At 40.7% G+C, this 23,705-nt stretch overlaps 1 protein-coding gene across 1 annotated transcript in view; it reads left to right on the top strand.

Moving 5' to 3' along the window:
* PLXDC2 (plexin domain containing 2) overlaps positions 1 to 23,705 on the top strand; it is a 284,011-nt gene that overhangs the window by 124,242 nt on the left and 136,064 nt on the right. Inside the window, exon 2 of the mRNA XM_042475224.1 lies at positions 15,465 to 15,676. Within this exon, the coding sequence (XP_042331158.1) occupies positions 15,465 to 15,676 (212 nt within the window). The remainder of the gene's footprint in view (positions 1 to 15,464; positions 15,677 to 23,705) is intronic.

The following is a 23,705-nucleotide window of genomic DNA, read 5'->3' as shown; positions in this document are numbered from 1 at the left end:
AGTTCAGGAAAAAAACTGAGGTGCTGTTGCTTTGTGAGTCATCCCCTAGAGTGAATAGTCTTCACTCATTTTAGATGAGGTATGTTATTCTTGTTAAATGCCTTCATGTTGACACCAGCGTATGGTTATCTTGTCGTAGAATTTTCTTAGCAAAAATTGTTTAAAGGAAATTTCCATTCCTTCCTTCTTAGGCAGAGAGAATATGCCTTGCCCAGGGTCAAGTATGATGCTGGAGCTTAAAAAGCCAAAACAATTATGGGCTGCATCAAGAAGAATATAGTTTGTAGATCAAGGGATGTAATAGTACTAGTGGCATAGCTAGGGTAGGTGTCACCTGGTGTGGTAACTCATGTTGTCACCCCCACTATTGACCACCTCCCATCCCACACCATGCAGAATCTTTAGCCTTTTGGTTTTTTGGTAGTAATGTTACTCATTAATTGTTAATTCCTGCATAATTTGGTAAAGAGTGATGTTTTTAATGAAAACTTTAAAATAATAATTTTAAAAATATTTTATTTTATTTTATTTTATGCTTTTTTAAAAAAGAACCCCGGGACTTCTCCTTTCTCCCTACTCACATAATCTCTTCAGCATTTTAATGAGACATAGGCAAATAAGTTCCGATCCTACCTCTCAGGCAGATTCCAGATGGTGAAGCTGGGGGACATTTGCTCCTCTAAGAGGGAACTGACATCTGGTGTCCCTCAAGGAGCCATTTTGTCTCCCATGCTATTCAACATTTACATGAAACCACTGGGAGAGATCATCCAGAGATATGAGGCTCAGTGTTATCAGTACGCTGATGACACCCAAATATGTTTCTCTATGTCTCCAACTGATACAGGGACTAAGGATGGCATCTCTCCTCTGAATGCCTGCCTGGAGTCGGCAATGGGCTGGATGAGGGAAAACAAACTCAGACTGAATCCAGAGAAAACAGAAGTACTTGTGATAGGTTCCTCGGGTCTAAGGAAGGAAATTTGCCAACCTGTCCTGGACAGGGTCACACTTCCCTTGAAGGACGAAGTTCTCAGTTTAGGAGTACTTCTGGACTCGTCCCTGCAATTGACATGTCAGGTAGATGCGACGGCCAGAAGTGCTTGCTATCAACTTCGGTTGATACAACAACTGCGACCCTACCTAGACCGAAGGGACCTTGAAATGGTGGTACATGCTCTGGTAACCTCTCGTCTAGATTTCTGTAATGCGCTTTACAAGGGGCTACCCGTGTACCAAGTTCAGAAGCTTCAGTTAGTGCAAAATATGGCAGCCAGATTGGTCACTAGTTCATCAAGGTTCGACCATATTACACCTATCTTAAAAGATCTTCACTGGCTCCCTATTTGCTTACGGGCACAGTATAAGGTCATTACCTATAAAGCCCTACATGGCTTGGGCCCGAGTTACTTACAGGACCTCATCTCCCTATATAATCCGCCCCACACTCTTAGAACATTGGGTAAGAACCTATTGGAGATAGCAACCTCTAAGTATGTTGCTGCTTCACAAAGAGCATTTTCAACAATGGCTCCGAGACTCTGGAACAGTCTTCCTGAGGAGATCCACTCGGCGGCCTTGTTAGAAACATTTAGAAAAGCAGTTAAAACCAAGCTTTTTAGCCGAGCATACCCCACCTGATATGAATACCCCCCCCCCCCCCGATATGAATGATATGCCCCTGACTGTGTATGATCCCTGCCTTGCTTGTTGATGCTATTGTTATTGTCTGATGTTGGATATTTTATTGTTTTAGCTGCTTTTAATTGAATTTTGAGGTAAACACTTTGTGCTTTTACTTAGTAACCCTGCATCGATCCATTGGGAGAGGCGGGGAAACACAAATAAATATTATTATTATTATTATTATTATTATTATTATTATTATTATTAATGCCACAACCTATTTTTGTCAAGAAGCAGGTGTTTGAAGAGTTGTGGTGTCACCCCATCTTTTTTAGGGTGTCACCTGGTGCTGTCTGCACCCCCTGCACCCCCAAATGATATCACTGAATAAGTACCACTCCAGTCTACTTCATTCAAACCTCACCTGGAGTATTGTGTCAGTTCTGGGCACCTCAGTTCAAGAAGAATATTGATAAGCTGGAATGTCTCCAGAGGAGGGTGGCCAAATTGGCAAAAGGTATGCCCTATAAAGAGAAGCTTTGTGAGCTGGGTATGTTTAACCTGGAGAAGAGAAGGTTAGGGGATGACATGATAGCCATGTTTAAAAGTTTGAGAAGATGTCATATTGAAGATGAAGCACACTTGTTTTCTGCTGCTCCACATACTAGCATTCAGAGCAATGGATTCAGACTAAAGGAAAAGAGATTCCACTTAAATATTAGGAAGAACTTCCTGATGGAATACACTGCTTGAAAGGGTGGTGGAGTCTCCTTCAAGGCTTTGTAACAGAAACTATATGGCCAACTGTCAGAAATGCTTAGATTGTGTCTTCCTGCATGACAAGGGGTTGGTCTGGATGGCTCTTGCTGTCTCTTCCAACTGTATAATTCTGTAATTCTATTAACAAGTCTGCAAATTTGTTAACTGGATCTAGGTGGTTTGATGACATTATGTCTCCATGGACATTTGTGAATTTATCAATTCATCAAAATGTTGTTGATCATAAGAACATAAGAGAAATCATGCTGATCAGATCAGAGCCCAGAATTCTGTTTGCACAATGGCCAAATTACTGCTTAATGAAGGCCAGCAAGGAGTGCTACAACAGTTGCCCACTCATGTTCTCTAGACACAGACATATAAAACCAGAATTTCCTGAATCTTTCTCATTGAGTTTAATTGCATAATCCTGAGTTCTATTATTATGAGAGAAGGAGAAAAAAGTAGTTTTATTCACTTCCCAAAAATATTATGTCTTTCATGTTTCTTCGTTTCGAAGGTAAATAGCCCCAGACATTACTCAAGCCACTTCATCATTGACAATGATTCATCATTGACACTTGATCATTGACAATGATGAAGGTGATTGATTCTTCTTTGAGTTTGAAGGGATGTCATATTGAGGAGGGAATAAGTTTGTTTTCTGCTGCTCCAGGAAACAGGACCCGGAACAATGGATGCAAGCTACAAGAAAAGAGATTCCACCTAAACTTTAGGAAGAACTTCCTGACAGTAATAGCTGTTCGACAGTGGAACTTACTCCCTCAGAGTGGTGGAGTCTCCCTCCTTCGAAGTCTTTAAACAGAGGCTGGATGGCCATGTGTCGGTGATGCTTTGATTGAGAGTTCCTGCATGGCAGGGAGGTTGGACTGGATGGCCCTTGTGGTCTCTTCCAACTCTACGATTCTATGATTCTATGAATTCCCAGCATCAGCCCCATTGGACAACAACCTGCAGATTGACTTAACATTGGAGAAATGTGATTTGGGGAAGATCATAAATCTCTTTTATAAAAACATACAGTAAACAGTATCTGCTGGGGTATGGTTCCAGGATCCCCTGTGGATACCAAAATATGTGGATGCTGAAGTGCCATTAAACATAATGGCATAGTAAATTTTTGTCTCTTATTTAAAATAGCAAAATCAAGGTTTCCTTTTGGGAATTTAGATCTGTTTGCAGTATTTTCAAACTGTGGATGGTTGGACCTGAGGTTAAAAACTTTGTAGCTATGGAGGGCTGACTGTTCTTGTTTACTGCAATCTCCTTTAAAAAATTATTATATGAGTGCAGGGTTTCCAGTTCAGTTTACTAATCATACCTGATCTCTCTTATTCTTACCATGTTAAAATGAGCTTTTTGGCCATTCTCTTTACTTTACAAGCTGACGTTGGAGTCTAGGGTAGGACTAGCCTTGCAGGTTTTAGTGTGATGGTTTCCCCAATGATACAATGTAGAAAGAAGCAACTGAAACTAGTATTTTCTGTCAATTTATGCACATTGTATGAAATGTGCTTTCTCTGGAGGATTTTCCTCCACAGGATTAACTGGGGAAAGGGTTCGTCTGTATATGGAAGCAAATTTAACTTAAACAGATGTTTAAAATTGCTCTCGGGTATAATTTAACCATCATGTAATAATAAAGCACATTGCATATGGAAGCTTGTCCTTGAATATACTCCGCCAACAGCAAAACTGTGACAATGTTGTTTCTGTGTTGCTAATTTTCAAGTGGGAGGAAGTGGTGACGCTATGGTTGACCACCAGTGGAAAGACAGTGAGTGGGCATTAGCACTCTGGTCAAACCAAATGTTGTTGGCAGTGCTCATGTTTGTGGAAGTGGTCTATGGCTCTTGAAACCATGTGCTGTATAAAGGCCAAGCTAGGAGATGCTTTTAGAAGAGTCAAGAAGATATGGAAATCTGGAAGGGAATAATCCAAACTTGAATAGATCTGGCATCTGGAGATTTATTTATTTCCATAGTTTATGTCATTAACTTGATGCTCTTCCACATTGCCATGTAGCTATGTTAATTGTCTAACATTTCTTTCATTGGGTGAGTGCCATAATTTGAAAGAAACGGACGGACGGAAGGAAGGAAGGAAGGAAGGAAGGAAGGATTCACCATGACTTTCTATAAAACTGTGAATTTCAATCTAGAGAGTGGAATGGAAGACTCATACTTACCCTTGTACAATGAATGTTATCTTGTCCAGACCTCAGAGGTTAGTAGCCCTCCAAATATTTTAACATCCTTGCCCACATTAACCTAAGTTAGTGATGGGTGGAATATTGATGATATGAAAGAAAGGCCCCTGAGGAATCATCTCTCTATTCTGATTCACAGATGACTCTGCTTCTTTGCCTAGTGCTTCCTCGCTATCTCTTTCCATAATGGAAGTATGACTTTTAAAGACCTCTCATCTACAGTATAAGGACAATATGACAAGGCTAAATGCATTTCCATGGTGCTTGACAAATCAGATGATTCCAGAACTTGTTCTTTGACACAAGATGTAAAGAGTTTGAAACTCAGTTAGTGGCTTCTGTGGTGGAGGATGGGCTGTCAGCCAGTCTGTGGGTTGAAGACTTGGCAACAAAAGCAGACAGTGTTAAACATATGTTTGCCAGGCTGTTTTAAATCTTTTCTTTCTTAATGGGTTGACAAGTTACCTTAAGTCAAGCTGGAGGAGATGAAGAAAGATGTCCATTGGCCATGTCCTTATTTTGACAGAGAAGGAAACGTCTGTCATGTCAGCATTGTTATATGCTTGTTAGAAATGCAAACTTTGGTGGAAAGAATTAAGAGGGTTTTAAAAAAAAGACTGAATTTATCTCCCTTCATATAAAGCTGGCCACTTCCTAACCAATATGTTTTTCCTTCCAAATCACTTCACATGATGCAAAATAATGGCTAATTCATTCTGACTGTGATAAATGGGAAGGAAAATATTCAGCTCCAAACATTCTTCAGTCTCATTGTAGAAGGATATCCTGTTTCATCTTAGGTCTAGAAGGTACTAAAAACGTGAAAATGCTCCTCGTGCTATTTACTGCTGGCAGGTAAGATGTGGAAATGCTGTCCTCTGAGGTTTCCTGAGGGAATAATGACTTTCCTAGCTTCCTACTATAGCTGTTCCCAGCTGTAGACAGTACTGAGCTAGACCAACCAATATTGTCTAATCCAACAACAGAGGACTCTGAATATCAAAACGATTTGTTAAGTAAATCTTTCTTAAACCATCTTTCAAAGAGAGGCCAGGAAGAAGATGAATAACCTTCAGTATGGACAAGAAGTAGATAAATGACCAGGGCCATTTCTACTGTTACGTTGAGTGAGTTGGCAACCTCAGATACTTGGGGATAGGGAGCAAGTGTGGCATGTTAGAGGATAAAGCTGTGTGTTCTCATATGGCTTCAAAGCTAGCTTGCTTTCCTTAAATGTGTTGAGAGATGCTGTCCCATTGCTGGTGCTGAAGTAATATTCGCTTACCAGCTCATTTTCTGTATTTGGAATAAAAGGTGCCATTTTGTCCTTAACCTCATACAGCAAAATATCTTGGGCTTACCGCTAGAAACAGCCATCATGGTGTAGTTGTTTGGACATTGCACTACAACTCTGGAGACCAGAATCTGAATACTTGCTTAGACATCGAAACCTACTGGGTGACCTTGGTCAAGTCACTTTCTCAGCCTCATAGAAAGGCAAAGGCAAACATCCTATGATAGTTTCACTTTAGAGTCATCCTAAGTCAGAAATGGCTTGAAGTCACACAACAACAACAGGAACAATTATCCCTAGAAGATTGATTGGCTTGCATTAAACATATTCCTTCTGAACTGATAATATACAGAATGTTCATTAGACTATTTAACAAAATCAGTGTAATAATCTAAGGCAGCTCGGATGTGTTCTTGTGTCAGAGAACAGATCAGGTGTCTCTGTGCACACTTTGCTTTGGCAATAAGTATAACAATAAGTTTGGATGGTCCAGAAGTTATGACACAAAGTTCTGATCTGTGAAAAACTGAATTCTTTACCTTCTTCTAATTATACTTACAGAAATCTGACCTTGTTTTTTTTTGGGGGGGGGGGTACTTGGCATCATCGCTTTCTTACTTTTCCTTGGAATACCTGTGGAAAATGGATAATTAGTAGCAATGTGCTTTAAGACATTTCTTTCATTTAACAAAATGAAATGCAATTACACATACTACCACTTATCCTAAAACTGAGCCAAAATTACTTCATGGGTGGTGTTGTTCTGTGACAACCTTGAAAAATCTAAAATAGGCCGGCTTCCAAGATGGAAAATAACTTGACTTGCCTGTACTATATATGAAGCTCCATTAAACACAGATGGTTGATCTTGCAGAACTATTTATAATCCAATAACTTACTTGAAAAAAAAATCTTCTAAGTGTATGTCCAGTGTGTTTAAATAAGGTGGAATTATCATTCTCTGGAAAATCCTCAAGAGCAGTACAAGAATTTGCATTTAAATGGGAGATTAGATTATTCCACTTTTTCTTAAATGGTAAATGATTCTAAAAAGTAAGGAAGCAGTCAGTTGATATTATCCTGTATAATAGCTTAGCTATATTAGTTTTATTCTTTGTTCTGCTATTTTATGCTGTCTTTAGATGTGATGCTTTTAGCCTTTTATTGTTAACCACCAAGAGAACTATCATTGTAGCCAATAAAGAAGTATTTGAGGGGTCACTTGCCTATTTGTTGTTTCTTATTTTCTAAATATAGATTGTCACTGTGATAAATGTGAATGCTTTTTAACATTGAGGAAAATAATGTATATTGGAAAAACAGAAATGGGCATATATTTATTTGATAATTGAAGAGACTATTTAGCTATAGAAATATTGATCTTAATTAGTACGTATTAATATGTGAATTATATTTTTACGCAAATGTTCTCAACCATACTACACTGACAAAGGTGGGAAGCAAGGGATATCTTTTAAACCTCTTTGGAGGTTTTTAAACAGAGGCTGGATGGCAATCTATTGGGAGTGCTTTGCCTGTATATTCCTGAATGGCAGGGAGTTGGACTGGACAGCCCTTGTGGTCTCTTTCAACTCTATGATTCTATGATAACGCTACTCTTCCTTTCTTTCTATTTAGTCTGTTCCTAAATTATAGCCTTCAGACACTGCTCTCCTGTCATAAATTTCATCCTGACAGTTGGGATAATACCTGGTAAATCATATTTGCTCTCCTTTGTTAATAGTTCAAGTTCTTGTTTGTCTGTCTGTTTGTTGTTTCCATACTCAGTGCATTGTGTGTGTATGTGCCTGCAAGTTGACTGTTGACTTATAGTGCCCCCGTGAATTTCATAGGGTTTTCTTAGGCAAGAAATACTCAGAGGTGGTTTTGCCAGTTTCTTCCTCTGAAGAAATGGATCCAGGAATGATTCTCCCCACCAACCTTCACATGTCATATGGTTTCCATTTTGGTAGCCAAACCTATGGTTCTATCATTATTTACAATACTGAGGGGAGCTAGCAATATGGGCTTATCTGTTCTCTCCTTTTCTTTCTGTTTTGGTGCAGACATGCTTAGTATGTGATTCTAGAGACCTCTGCTGTTTGCCTTGGCTATCATAGGGAGACACACATGGCTGTAGGAGGAGAGGATACTACAGAAGAAACCTGCTGTTTCGCAGCTCAAGTTTTGTTTACTGCTTTGTTTACCAAAGAAAGGTTGCTGTAATTTGTCACTGGAAGTAAAATGCTATTTGAAAATACTGAAATTCTGGATCATGACAACAGCTTTCAGGTTAGAATGCATAGGGAAGCCACTGAAATCCACAAACACCTAGACAACTTCAACAGGAAAGAAGAAATCCTGAAAGTAAACAAAGTTGTTGTGGGTTTTGTTGTTGTTGTTGTTATGTTAATTTATATCCTGCCTTCCTCCCAGTACAGGGACTCAAAGTTTGGCTCCCACTCCTGAAAAACACAAAAATGAAGACCTAGCAAGTGCAAATGAAAACCACCCAGGGTCAGGGGGGTTTCCCACCAGACAATGGATCACTAATTAAATAGACATCCTGAGGCCTTGCCATTCCACAACAGACCAACACACAGATTAACATGTAAATCACTTTCTCTCAACCAAGGGTCCACAGTATATCCAGTAGACTCTTGTTATACGCTGGAGTGTGGTTCCAAGATCCTCTGTGGATAACAAAATCTGTGGATGCTCAAGTCCCATTAAATATAATGACATAGCAAAATGGTGTTCCTTAGAAAAAAATGGAAAATCAAGGTTTGATATTTGAAATTTATACTTTTTTGAAACATTTTCAGACCATGGATGTTTGAATCCGTGTATAAGAAGGTCTGACTGTATAACCCACTAACTTCCATGACAGCATTCTCTGAAGATGCAAGCCATAGCTGCTGGTGAAGTGTCAGGAATAAACTCTTACAGAAAATGGTCACATAGCCTGAAAAACCCACAAAAACACTGGAAGTTTGGCTACCAGTCCTGAAAAACACTAAAATCAAGACCCATCAAAATGCAAATGAAAAACACTCAAGGTCAGGGGTTTTAGCAGCAGACAATGCTCTCTAATTAAACAGACACCAATCCTCTTTGCAAATCCTCCCACCCTTAGGTCTTGCCATTCAACAACAGAACAATACATAGATTAATATGGAAATCACTCCTCCTTACCTAGGGTCAAACAGTGTGTGTGTGTTTGTGTGTGCGTGCGCACATACATACCACTCTCTTCCATGCCAGCATTGTCTGAAGATGCCAGCTACAGCTGCTGCCGAAACATCAGGAATAAACTCTTCCAGAACATGGCTACTTAGCCTGAAAAACCCACAATAATAAAAATAATATTTTTTAAAATTTATATCCCGCCTCTCTGTCTGAGACAACTGGGGCGGCTTACAAGTTAAAACAATACAGTCCCATATCCCAGAATCCCACCCCACCCCCTAAAATAACAATTAAACAATTCACAATTTAAATCATACCTTAAAGTCAACAAATATAAACAAACAGTTCCATCAGTGCTATAGCAGATTAAAAGGGCCATGGGTTCCTCTTTTGGTGGCTGGTTATCTATTCAGGAAAAGTCTGTTGGAAGAGATCTATCGTAACAGCTTTTTAAAAGCTGTTTAAGCTGGTAATGTGGTGGATTTCATCCGGTAGGCCATCCCATAATCTGGGAGCGTTTGCTGAAAAGGTCCTCTGGGTGGTTGCAGACAGCCTACTTTTCATAGGTTGCAATAAGTTCCTCCCAGAGGACCTGAGTGCACGGGGGGAATTATACGGAAGGAGGCGGTCCTGAAGATAGGTTGGACCCAAACCATTTAGAGCTTTAAAGGTCATAACCAATACCTTCTACTGCGCCCAGAAACTAATAGGCAAAAAACACTGGAAGTCTGTGTTTCTCAAACCCTTTGTTACCAGTGACATAGACTCAAGTCAGTTGACTCAGACTCGATTTAGCAATAAATGATGCACTGACTTGACTGGACTCATGACCTGTATATTTTTAGCAACCAACTTGCTGGCCTAATTTCATCAAGAAACATTACAGAAGGGAAATAGTCTCCTTCCTTTGAACAATGCTTTCATTTCACTGATTTGCCTACCAGTCACATGACTGAAGCTATATTTTATATTTGCCACACAAGAAGCCCCCACTTCTTGCAGAACCCCACCTCAAGCCCAATGTTTAATATGCTTTCTGTTCGCCTCTGAGAAACATGGCCCCTACTATGTGGGCAAGTCTTACCTTCTTTAGAAGGCTCCTCCAGTGTGCATTGGAGATATGCTGCTGAAGTAAACCTCATTTTTCTAAAATGTAATCTTAATTAATTGCCTGTAATTGATTTTTTAAACCTAACTTTGTGTATGTCATCTTGATTTTCTAGTTATTGAGACTCCATCCCCACTCCACCCCGACCTCCTCTTTTTTCCTGTTAAAGTTGGCTCCCAGACTTGAGAATCGACTTGAGAATTGACTTGAAAGAATCTTGCAAAAACTTGAAACTTAAAGATAGAGCCTTGACTTGGAGTAAAAGATTTTAATACACCAGTCTTCCTTACTGTCCACCTAATACTGATGCTTCTAAAAATGTCCAGTAAAATAGATGATGAAAAAGAAAATTGGGGGCAGGAAGGTGTAAAAGACTTTGCAAAAAGAAACTTCTTTGTAAGAGGTTTTATTAGCCAAGATATATCAGTAATAATACAAAGATTACTGCTTGATGTTATTTCCCAATTGGAGATGCAAATATATAAGAAATAAATATTTCCCACCTCTCCCAAGGATCAAGGCAGGATTACATCAATAAAAATGATACAATAATACAAAATATAATCAATAAAACACTAATACTGAATTAACCAACATTCTTATTAGTTCTCTAAAATAACAATTCATCAATTCATCAATAGGCAACAATCATAGTCAGGAGTGGAGCAATCATCATAACCTTTTATATGGAGTCTGGTGGATAAGCGCGCCGGAAGAGATCCGTTTTGAGTTCCTTCTTAAAGGCCTCTAAGGTAGTGATAAGACGGATCTCTACCGGTAGGCTATTTCATAATTTTGGAACCGCAGCAGTAAACGCCCTATGGGAAGTTGTCATTAACTTAGTGTTATGATGTTCCAATAAATACTTCCCAGATGTTCTAAGTGTGCGGGGTGGATTGTGTAGGGAGAGGTGTTCCCGCAAGTAACTTGGGCCCGAGCCATGTATGCTTTAAAGGTAATAACCAACACCTTATAGTGTGCCCAGAAGCTATTTGGCAGCCAGTGAAGAGATTTCAACACTGGTGTTATATGGTCAAACCTAGATGTACCGGTGACCAATCCGGTTGCCACATTTTGAACCAATTGAAGCCTCCAAACTTGGTACAAGGGTAGCCCCAAATAGAGCGCATTACAGAAATCTAAACAATAAATTACCAGTGCATGTAGCACTGCTTCAAATTCCTTTCAGTCCAGGTAGGGACACAGTTGGCTTATCAACTGAAGCTGATACCAGACGCTCTTGGCCATTGCATCTATTTGAGATGACAACTGCAAAGACAGATCCAGGAGTACTCCCAAACTGCAAACCTCATCCTTTAGGGAAAGAATGACCCAGTCCAGGACTGGTTGACAAAACTCCATCGCTGGACTCAGGGTACTTATCACAAGTACCTCCGTTTTCTCTGGATTCAACCTGAGTTTGTTTTCCCTCATCCAGCCCATTACCGACCCAAGGCAGGCATCCAGAGGAGAGATGCCATCCCTAGTCACTGCAACAGTCAGAGACAAAATGAAAATGATTTTAAAAATGTTTTTTTGAGTACTGAGAAACCATGATGAGAATAAACCTGGACTGACGAAAATGTTCGCTGGGTGGGATTTACTCCTGCCTTTTTAACATGGAAAATAGCCTTTTCTGGATAGATAATAATAATAATAATAATAATAATAATAATAATAACCCGCCTCTCCCTGTGTTGGATCAAGGCGGGTAACAGCATATAAAAGAGAAAACACTAAAATCAAAGGCACAGAAACGGTAGATAAAAGTGCACTAGACTCCAGATTTCCACTACCCCCCCCCTAAAATTAACATTAAAAGCAATTCCCAAACAATGGGCAATAAAATCAGTCAAGAATGAATCAGTCCGAAGAGAACAATTTAAGCAAGTGGAGAGTGAGATTAGGGGATCAATTTGGGAAAATAATATTTCTGCGTGGAAATTTTAAATTAGTTTTATTTAATTATTTATTACTATTTGTCATTTTCTGTGCATAAAAATGCTGTTTCTGTGGAAAACTAACCATGTGACTTTTACAAAGAATAAGTTCAGAATTATGAACAGGCTTTAAAAAGCTATTTTTTTAAAAGTCTTGCAGCAGGAAAAAATTGTGTAAATGACTCATTGCTTCCTTTGAGAAAAAAATTGGTTCCAAATTGCATCCCCACTCCAATCCACTATCAGTGCAGTAAAACTGAATATGCACTATACGTTCCAGCAAGTATACATGTGCCAGAATTTAAAAAACAACAACCTAGGCAAATTGTTCACAGTAATCTGGGGTCACAATTCAGTTTTTCATGCAGAAGGTCCCAGGGTAAATCTTCAGCAGCTTCATATTTGTTTTGGTTGTAAATTAAAGCAAGGGAAAAACTGAGTATCATAGAAAAGATCTGTGTCATAATCTTGGCACTGTTGCCAGTCTTCAGTAAAGAACAATGTTCTGACTCAGTATTGTTCAGCTATACATATTTTTTTGCTTTTCCAGTGTAGTGCCAAGCAAGCCCTATGTGAACAATTAAGGACAATGGATTGAATTCAGATAGATTTACTCAGCACAAACCAATTCAATTCAATTTGACTAAAGGTAGTAGTATCTACCTTAAGGCCCATTCAATTCAGTGAGTCTTCCAAATTCTATCTAATATAACCTGAAAAGCAGCTGGATAGAATGCTATAAGGAAAGCACTGTGAGAGAGAAGTATAACTTTAGAGATTTATTTTTTGAATGATAACTCCCTTTGCCCATACTGATAGGGGATTTTGGTAGCTGCAGTCCTAAAAAATATCCTTTTCTCTCAGAAGTGCTTTACCTGGCAGCAATCTATTATAAGTAGCATTTTCTGCCTTGAACCCCATTTTGGAGAAAGACAGGATATGAATCCAATAAATAAATAAATAAATTCATGAAGCTACAAAGATACAGAGACAGGGAAATGTTAGAAAAATTTCAGCCATGATGACCTGCTTTTTGGTACAAACAGATTTTAGCCCCTAAATTCCCCAGTTCTGCTGATTTTTCAAAAATATGCACCTGTGTTTGCCGATATAGTGAAGGGATGTATGTCCAGAAACATACTTTCTGTACATGCATGGGCCCTAAACAGTTGAATGGAAATGCATTCCAAGCAGTTAAAATTCCAAATTTAAATGACACGTAATGTGAAATGAATGCTTTGGTATGGATAGTTCTTGAAAACATATTAAGAATCTGTTTTCAGCTTACCGTAGTAGAATGGAATGGGCTTCTTTCTTCTTCTTTGACAGTTGAGTGTGTTTTCTATTTTCTTTTATTCTTTTTTTTCCCTCTTCCTTTTTTTATAAGAAGGAACTTGGCACAAATGCCTGTGAGGCAGAATAAGGCCTAGCTGGCAGCTATTATTTTTCTTTAACAGCAGTTTCTTTCCATTTCCCCCTTCTGTTAAAGTATTCTTTTTAAAACCTGTCTGGGCTGAGTGAATTATAATGCACCCATTCCTGCTGTAGTGCTTCTCATTGATTGCATTGACTGGAGAGGGCCAGATTGATCAACAGCAACTATGAGTGGCCCTGAATGCATCCAACAAACCATTCATTAATTCTGACTGATCTCAGAGTAGTAAGAGCTTGTCAAGACTGCAGCTTCCTCCTCCTCCTCCCTCTCACTGCCTTTTGCTGCTGTAGAGCTGTGATCTTACATTTAAATTCCACATAAGCGGGGAATAAGATTGCCAGCCTAATCACTTTTGCTTCTAATTTGATGCAAACCTCAAGGACAACTGCTCAAATCATTAGAGCAAAACGCAGGCTTAATTATGTGTTCATTATAAAACCCCTTGCTGCTAATCTCACTTCTTCCACAACAGTACAGTGAAATCTTTGCTGCAGAAAACTTCATGGTCTGTTTCCCTGTGTGTGGCAGTGAATGAAGGAATTATAAAGCAACACCTGCTTGCATCTGGCCCTTCTAATCTAAAGTGTAGGCTTTAAATGTTAATGTAATATTTGCTTCTGTCCACACTGGTTGCTAGACATGCTGTTGCTGATCTGTGTGTGTTCTCTGTGTTAAAAGTGGACAGTGCTGATCCAAGACATTTCGCTGCCTTAAGACCAAGAGGACAGAAGAGTGTGCTCTTCCATTCCATGTTCAAAATCCAATAGCTTGTTTTCTTGGTTATTTAATTAATTTCTCCCAACATGGGTCCTAAGGTGGCTCACATCATGAATTAAAAGAAGGTGCATCTAAACAGCATAATGTCTAAAAGTTTTTAAAACAATTAAATACATTTTTGTGGCCTTTTCGGGCTAAATACCTGTGGTTATTTAAAATGCTAAGGGGAGCTGGCAAGATGGGCTTATCTGTTCTTTCCTTTTCTCTCTGTTTTGGTGCATTGTTTTTGCATAGTTTTTTGTGGCTTCTTTGAGCTATGTGGCCATGTTCTGTAAGAGTTTATTCCTGATGTTTCATCAACAGCTGTGGCTGGCATATTCAGAGAATGCTGGCATGGAGGTGAGTGGGATTGTGATAGGTTTTCCCAGGAAACATGAAGACAGCGGATTGGTTTGGTGGTAGGGTTCAGCAAAAACTGTATGGAAAAAAACAGCTTCCAAGATGGAAGGGGAAACAGCTGCGGGGGGGGGGGGGGGATTGCTCCCGTAGTTCCTCAGCATCTGCCACTTGAGTTGGTAAATCTGGTCCTGAAAGTGGGATATACAAATAACAACTTTAAAAATATAAAGCTATTGTGTGATTCTTCATCTTTTTGTTCAGTTGTTTCCAGTCTTTGGTCCCCCAGATGATTTGGACTTCAACTCCCACTATTCCCACTGGTAGTCAGTTTGACTGGGGTTCTTGGGAGCTAAAGTCCAAGACAAATTAGTAATCATTGTTCTGTGTTACATGACCATTGAGCATGCTGTTTGCACTTTGTGGGAGGAGGAACACTTTAGCTTTCAGGAAATAGTGTTATTGGTGGGGAAAGTTTGGGAGAAATTATAAGTTTGGGAACCTGTTCCCTCTCCCCAAACAGTTCAGTAGCCATATAATGCTGACTGACTTGTGTGGCAGGAATGGGAATGAAATGAAAACCTGCTGCAGGAAGAAGAATAGAATGGAGCACCCTGGAAGAGGACATATGAGGTTGCCTGGAACTTTAAACAGGAGCTGCAACATTCTCCCACAGGTCCCACTTATCAGTGATATATTAGAAGAGTGTTGCTGATTCCTTGCATTTCAGTTAATAATCCGTGGACCTTTCTTGTATCTTTGTCAAATAGGTACATTTTATGAAATAGTTCAGAGCTTCCCTCAAGTGGAGGAGAATGTGCGTGTGGATTCCTACAGATATAGCCACAGGTGGAAGCGACATTCAGAGTTCCTCAAGTCAGTTGACACCAATAGAGCCAGCGGCGGTCAGGAATCCTCAGAACCTGGAGGCTTCACAGACCTGCTGCTTGATGACACGCATGACAACACGACGCAGATCGAGGTAGAGAGCTCTTCTTTTCATTTTGTTGACTTAGGCTAGCCGCACTATGAATGGGTATATGTAGCATGTGGGAAGCAAGGGATATCTTTTAAAACCAAGAGATTAATGCAGTAAATATTGAAAGTAGATATGGGTTTTACACCAGATTTTTAAAAGTAACTATCCAAAGTACTGAATCTACTTTGGGAGATAGACTTTAGTACCTCCAATTGCTCCTTTCGAGTTTGGACTAAAGCCTGGAATGGATAACACTGACTTGGAAGCCAACAGCTGCCATGGTGAAATACACCCAGTGAATACATTTTGGCCTAGGCCCTGAGGTCATACTACTTTCTGGCATCCTGTTGGGATATTGCATTATTTTAAACTGACTTACAATCATGTACAGTTGACTTGCACTATTGTGTAATATTCTCAGGAGAGGAGCAGAGATGCAACTATACCATTGGTACTATTGTGCAAGTGGAGCCAGCACCATGACAACTATGCTATATATCCCAATGCAAACTGTGTACTGATGCCGAGTGTGTCCCAATGCTTGGTATATCCTAGTGGACAATGGAACAATAAGAATATTTAATAATATTTATTTATTTATACCCCACTCTTCAGCCAAAAGGCTATCAAAGCGGCTTACAAATTGTTAATTAGACATTTGCCTGCCCTCAAGCTTACAATCTAAAGAAACAAGCCACAAAAGGAGAAAGGAATGGCAGTGGAGAAGGGGAAAAGTCCAACAGATCTTCTCTCCCTCTGATGCCTGGACCACGGCAGATGGACTGGAGGGAAGGCCCTTCTTTTTACTCTGATTAGGCTCGATGGAGCTGGCCTACCCTTCTTTCCCTCTGGATGGTGGAGGGAGGGAGGGCCTTCTTCTTCCCTGTTGTGCAACAAGAAAGTGTATATAAAAGATAAACATAAATGAATTTAATGTTTAGACTTGGGTCCCATCTCCAAGATATCTCATTATGTAAATGCAAATATTCCAAATTCCAAATGCTTCTAGCCCTAAGCATTTCAGATAAGTGAGACTCAACCTGCATAGCACTATAGTTCCACTTAAACTTCCATGGCTGTATCCTGTTTGAGGACATGCAGTTTATAGAATGGAATTTAAATTTCTCAGCCACAGAATTTCTTAGTGTAGGTTTCTCTATGCACAGAAAAGAAACAGAGAGAGGGACCATTAATATTATATGATTTTAGCAGTAATAACCAAATTTAATTGTAATGGCTGCATCCTATGGAATCTTATGGAATCTTGGCTAAGAATTCAAATTTCTCCCTAAACCCTAAATTACAGATCCCAGGGTTCTATAGAATGTTCCTATGGCAGTTAAAGGTGCATTCCACATGCGCCAAAAGTACGTGCTCAGCACGTACTAGGATTAGGAAAGGGCGTCCCTTCCGGACGCCCTAACCCTAGTACGTGCCGAGCATGTACAAAATGGCAGCGCCCATTCTACATGGGCGTCGCCATTGTGCTGTCACGACCGCGCTGCCTCCAAACGGAGCGGCACGGAAGTGATGTCCTGGCGCCGCGCGAGGGCACCTGGGGTGCACTTTCTGCAGCGCTGGAAGGAGCTCCGAAAGCTTTGCTTCCAGCTTTGCGTCCAGCTTTAGACAGCTGCGCCAGTAACGCAAAGCAGAAAGGGGCCAAGTGGCCCCTTTCTTTTTGTCCCCGCCGCTGTCGGGTGTCCTTGGGGCATGAAGCCCCAAGGACACCCCTTTCCAGGCTGCAGGGAAACGGCCTTTTGCCGCTTCCCCGCGGCCTGGAAAGCGGCGGATCAGGGCCTCAGAGACTGCCACTGTGGCAGCTGAGGCCCCGATCCGGCGGGGAAAGGGGCAGGTACAGGCCGCCAAAGTGGAATCATGACACTATCATTGTGTAGCGTGTAAGTGCCCCAGGTCAATGTTGGCTTTCAGTCTTCCTCAGTACTGTTGAAGACAATTTTGAGTGCACAGAATACATAGAATTTGTTTCATTTATGAAATATGATACCATATGGCAGGCTGAAAATCTCAGATCCTCAGTCACCAGAACTGAACCTGTGTAAATCTATGTCCTTGGACATTATCTATGTTTCTTCTGCCCTTTAGTGCTAATTCCATACCACAAGGTTTCTTTTTGTCTCCCAGCACAGTTGCCAGTCTTACTTGATGGCTGGAAGCAGCCACCCTACATACAAAAGCAGCTGTTATGAAAGTGTTGAGTTCTCCTCCTTGACCCTTTAGGGGTAATTTTATGTTTGTAAATGCAAGCAGGAGCCAAAATTCAAACTTTCTCTCCTTGTCTGATCCAAATCACTGTGATTTGAGGTGAGGAGTTTTAGCTTTAGCCTGCTTTAGGTAGATATAGATATTTTAAATTACTAGCCTGTCGAACACTAGTGATGGGATTGCCTAGAAACCTAAATAAAAATTAATGCAACTGTGTGGAAAAGCTGCTCCTCCTTGCTAGTTGAGATAATGAATGTTTGCTGGGACCAGTGCTTAAGATCATTTTTGTTTCTTTGGCAGTCTTTCCTGCAAAACAAATTTAATCATATCTCAGACACACAGCTGACTGCTCTCTCCCTTTCTTTTTAACTGGCTGCTTTGGAGCACTGATAATAAACATACTGTCTTTGTTTTGGCCTAATTGGAAAGGCCTGAGAATGGTTTTGTCCTTCAGCCTCTATCTTATTTGTCTTTCCAAAAATCCTGATTGAGGAGTTACCCTTATACCCAGTTTACAGATAGGTAATTGAGGATATTAGACACCCACAGAAGGGGCCATCTCACGCTGCCGCCGGTTGCAGCGTCCGGGAACCGCAGCAGCCAAACGGCGTGGTTCCCGCACGCTGCCAAGAAGGAGCACAAAAATTGCGCTCCTTCTTGCTCCCTGGAAGAGACACCGCGAGGTGCTAGTTGCGCACTCGCGGTGTCATTTCTGGGGTGCGATGTGCGGACGCAGAGCGTCCGTTGAGTCAAAATGGCGGCAGCCGTGTGGAACGGCCGCTGCCATTTGTTACAGACTCAGTCCGTGCTAGGGTTAGGGGCGTCTGGAAGAGACGCCCCTTTCTAACCCTAGCACGGACTGAGTCCATCCTAGGGTGCCCGTTTATAACGGGCCATTGTTTGACATTAGATTTAAATCTAGTGTTTGTTTGTTTGTTTGTTTGGGGGGAGGTGTCATGCAATGACCATTCCAGTATTTCTTAAAAGAAGTATTTTTAATAAAAGAAATAGGTTTATATCCACAATAGCTTGTGCTAAAATATAAAATAGTCTTAAAGATGCTGCCACATTCCTTTTTTCTCTGCCCCTCCCTTCCTCATTTTTAAGTCAAAAAGCATTAGATTGAATGCATATCTTTCTGTGATGGTGCAGAGCTTTAAAATGGTACTTTTGAAGTTACACCAACCCATAATCCCCCTATTAGTATGTCCAGTCTACGTGTTGGCTTCGGGATTTTAGCCGTTTTAGTACAAAGGATAACTTTTCCAGGCTCTACAGTGATGATGCTGTATCTTGTTTCACTGCCACCCATCCCAAACAAACAATTTCAGTCATGATGCTTGCATTTCTTATCAGCTTACCCACTTCCATTATTTTGGTTTTCATTGTCTGTTGAATAAAGAGACTAATTTGATATGTGTCAGTAGATGCTAGTTATTAAATGTCAAGCTCAGCCTGCTAAGTGATACTGGAACTGTATTTTCACCTTCTTCCTTAATGCAATTGCTTAGATGTATTTTACACAGTTCTTGCTTCTAAATAATAATAATAATAATAATAATAATAATAATAATAATAATGTTTATTTATATACCGCTTTTCCAAATTAGATCAAAGCGGTGTACAACAGGAAGTACAATACAAAGTCAAAAAATAAAACAAAAACAAAACATAACAGGCCTCTCTCCCCTTCAAGATGGTGGTCGGAAGGAGGGTTTTTTCTTCTTCCACGCAGGCAGTTGGAGCTTGCCTGCCTCTCTTTCCCCAAGATGGTGGCTGAAGGGAGGGCTTTTCTTCTTACAGGCAGGCAGTTGGAGCTTGCCTGCCTCTCTCCCCCAAGATGGTGGCTGAAGGGAGGGCTTTACTTCTTCAGGCAGGCAGTTGGAGTTGTTTGATGTGCAAAAGGAAATAATGTGGAAGGAAATCACAGATACAATTACAAACATGTCTGTGTGGCTGAACTTCTCATGATTCATTTGCAGATAATACCATATGCCTTGCTTCTCCATACCATTTTTTTCTGAAATATATTAAAAGCTGGCTTTATATGACTGGGATGCTGCTGGATACCAGCATGCTGAAAAATGAATGTCAGGATCACTTAACATGATGCAGATATAACATGTACATACCTCTGTTACCTGGATCAATAACTGGTTAAATATAGTCTGGTTAATATAGTAATGGGCACATAAAAATGTAGATGAGGTCATAGTGGCCAAGAGATGCTTGTGACAAACCCACAAGTAAGGTATGGATGGCTACAGTGTTATAGGTATGGAAGGTAGTGTGTCATGATCATGATATGTAGCCTCATTCTCCATACTTTTGTTTAAAGCCATCTTATTAGGTGGCTGCCACAGTAGTCTGTACAGTTAGGAGATGCTGGCAGAATGTTTCATGACAGTAGTAAGAACGTGTTGCTAGCAATGTAATTATATTTAAATCTTTGTTATGTTGTCTCTTGTTAGCAGGGACAGCAGTTGACCTGGATAGCTTTTCAAACAGAGGATGACTTTAAACAGAGGGCTGACCACTGGTAGCCTGCCAATGGTTCAAACATAGGGCTGCTTTCTGTACAGACAATGCTGGCCTAGAACACATGGTGCTTTTGTGGTCCTCAGCTAGATTGCTGCAAAACAGGATCTGGAATCAAGCCACTCATGGCTGCTTATGCATCTTAGTTGTTTGATAGCAAATCATATTGAGAAATTTCTATGGGAAACAGAAAATTACATTTAATTTTTCCTTTAAATAGTTAAAGTTTTCAGGAGCAAACAGAGTCTCCACAGGCTGCCCTTGACCTACCCCTGCTCTAATGCTAAAGTGTGCAAACTAGGCTTAGGCTGAATTTGCACTGCAGAAATAATGCAGTTTGTCATTGCTTTAACTGCTATTGCTTAATGCTATGGAATTCTGGAATTTGTAGTTTTGTGAGATATTTACCGTATTTTCCGGCGTATAAGACAACTTTTTGACCCTCTAAAATTGGGTCAAAAGTCGGGGGTCCTCTTATATGCTGGGCTGAGCCCTGGGGCCCAGCGCGCGCGCGCTTGGCTACCGGCTTCTCAGGCCTCCGGTAGCGTGTGCGTGCTCTTGGGGCTGCCAGCTTCTCAGGCCTCCGGAGGTCTGGGATGCCGGCAGCCCCGTGCTGGCTTCTAAGGGGTCTCTGGAGGCCCCTTGAAGCCGGTGCATGTGCTCTCATGGCTGCTGGCTTCTCAGGCCACCGGGGGCCTGGGAAGCCGGCAGCCCCGTGCCAGCTTCTAAGGGGCCTCCAGAGGCCCTTTGAAGCCAGCACACGCACTCTCGGGGCTGCCAGCTTCTCAGGCCCCTTGAAGCCGGTGAGCGCGTGCACGGCCGGCTGCCAACTTCTCAGGAAGAGGGGTAGCCTTATAGGGTGAGTATATCCTAAATTCTATATTTTTATTCAAAAAGTTGGGGGTCATCTTATAAGCCCGGTCGTCTTATATGCCGGAAATATCGTAGCTGCTTCTGTCAGAGAGCTCTGATGCCACAAAAAACTACAAATCCTAGGATTCCATGAGATGGAACCATGGCAGTTAAAGCAGCGTCAAACGACAAGCGTGCCAAGGGGAAACCCCAATTCCAAACAACCCCCTTTTCATAGTGTGAATGGGGGGCCTTTTGGAATTGGGGTTTCCCCCATGGCAGACCTGGGATCCAATGCAGGTCATCCCACCAGTGGGAATGGGCCCTGTGATTCCACTTCAACTGCCATGACAATGTCCTATGGAATCCTGGGGCTTGCAATTTAAGGTGGGCTATTTAGAATTCTCAGCCAAAGATTTCTAGTCTGTCACCAAATTACAACTCCTAGAAGATCATAGAACTGTGATATATTAGCTAAAGTGGAATCATACTGCTGTAATTCTGTATTATGAAATGACCCCAATTTTCAGGGGCCAACTGCTATAAAACGTTCAGAGCAAGCAAAATGTCTGGTCACAAGCCCCCCCCAACACACACACACACATTTACTATTGAAATTCTGTGGCACAATTTGCCATCCCACTTTGACAGCAGGGCATGTACATATGGCCCACAGTAGATGCAGTGCCTGTATGAGTGCGTGCCTGTAAGTCGCCTGTCAGCATATAGCGACCCCATAAATTTTGTAGGGTTTTCTTAGGCAAGGAATACTCAGAAATGGTTTTGCCACTTCCTTCCTCTGAAATATAGCTTACAGCACCTGATATTCATTGGCTATCTCCCATCCAAATACCGACAAAGTCTGGCCCTGCTTAGCTTCCAAGATCAGATATGGTGTACTGCCTTTAGGGTAAATGTACAAAACTGAACTTAGACTGTTCCTACAGGTTGTCCACCCCACCTGATGCTAGGCACTGATCAGTTTTATGCTGACATGTGTTAAATCCATCCTGCTTTTGCTACAACTTCTTTTCTAAAAGATGTACACAAATCCCTCCATGTTTAAGAGGCTTCCATTAGCATTTTGGTATATTTTGTGAGTTGAGAACTAAATTTTAATGTTTAGTAAATTCAAACGATAAAGAATACCTAAGTTCCATTGCTCTTGTGAGTCCAGGAAGCCTGGTTTCAGTCAGTTCCCTGTTGAAATGGACAAAAACTAGATTTCTCAAGCATCCCTGCTTTTAGCAGTACTTTTTAAAAAAAAAGATCTGTTCTGAGTAGACATATATTCACTGTCCCATTAAGAAGCAAACAGTGCTCTCTATCCCTCCCCCCACATGCACACATTCTCTCACTCACAAAAACACACTCAAACGCATCCATACCCACATATATCAGGAGCAGACTTTACAGTCAGAGAGCATAACTTCAAGGCAATTAAGCCCTGGCACTTCCCATTTTAGAAATTAAGCTCAGAAAGGAGCAGATAGCAATCAGTGCAGGGGAAAAACATCTTCTTCCTGCTGTAAACCCTTTGAGTTGATTGCATATGAAAGCACTCTCTGGTCCCACCCCTTCCTTCCTCCCCCAAAAACTTGCAAACAGCTCATATTGCCTTCAGTTTACACCCAAGAATGACTCATTTGCAGGATAAGAAGATTATTATTTTTTAAAATGGAAGATGCACTACATAGTACACACAGGTTCTGTTCAGGTGCAAAAAAGGGTACAGACTCAAGAGGAAAGGTGTGGTCACGGATTGTAATAAGGGATATTTATAAGGTACAAATTTTCAAGCCCACAGATACGGGATGTACTTTATAATAACCCTATCTGGTAACCCTAGGCATACTCTATCTCACCCAGGGACATCTCATTTTAGTGGTAGAACAGATGAGGTAAAAACTAAACAACTCGATCCCATTTTCTAAGACTGAAAAGCTCCTTTACTTGACACAAGATAACTCCTTGATTGTGCTTCTGTGGCTAAAATAGATCTTTAGAACTTGATAGACTGGAAGTCATAGCTATCATAACTAATTCCTAGGTCAGTTGAAAAAGAGATAAAGAGATCTACATCACTGGTGCAGAGGATGTAAGAGACCAGACCAAAGAGAGGAAATGGCAGTGACCTTCTCTGTCACTCCTCTACCATGTGAAAGGGTATGTTTGCTTACATAATGGGCTATGTAAATGTCATGCTAACTGAAAATCCAATATGAAAACTAGTAATTAAAAGACTGGCATTTTATTATTTTTTTATTATTTGCTTCTTTGTTTTATAAGATAAAAAAAGGATGTCAAGTCTACAGTAAGCAAGGGGATACCAAAAGATGTGAAATGAATAGGTGCCCAAACATTTATCTGTCTCTGCCCATGTTTCCTTCCAATTGATATATTTTCCCACTGAACCTGT

The sequence above is a fragment of the Sceloporus undulatus genome, chromosome 6 (assembly GCF_019175285.1).
Source record: "Sceloporus undulatus isolate JIND9_A2432 ecotype Alabama chromosome 6, SceUnd_v1.1, whole genome shotgun sequence".
NCBI classification, from domain to species: domain Eukaryota; kingdom Metazoa; phylum Chordata; class Lepidosauria; order Squamata; family Phrynosomatidae; genus Sceloporus; species Sceloporus undulatus.
Note: the sequence above shows the minus strand (reverse complement) of the source record. Positions and strands in the feature narration are given on the sequence as shown.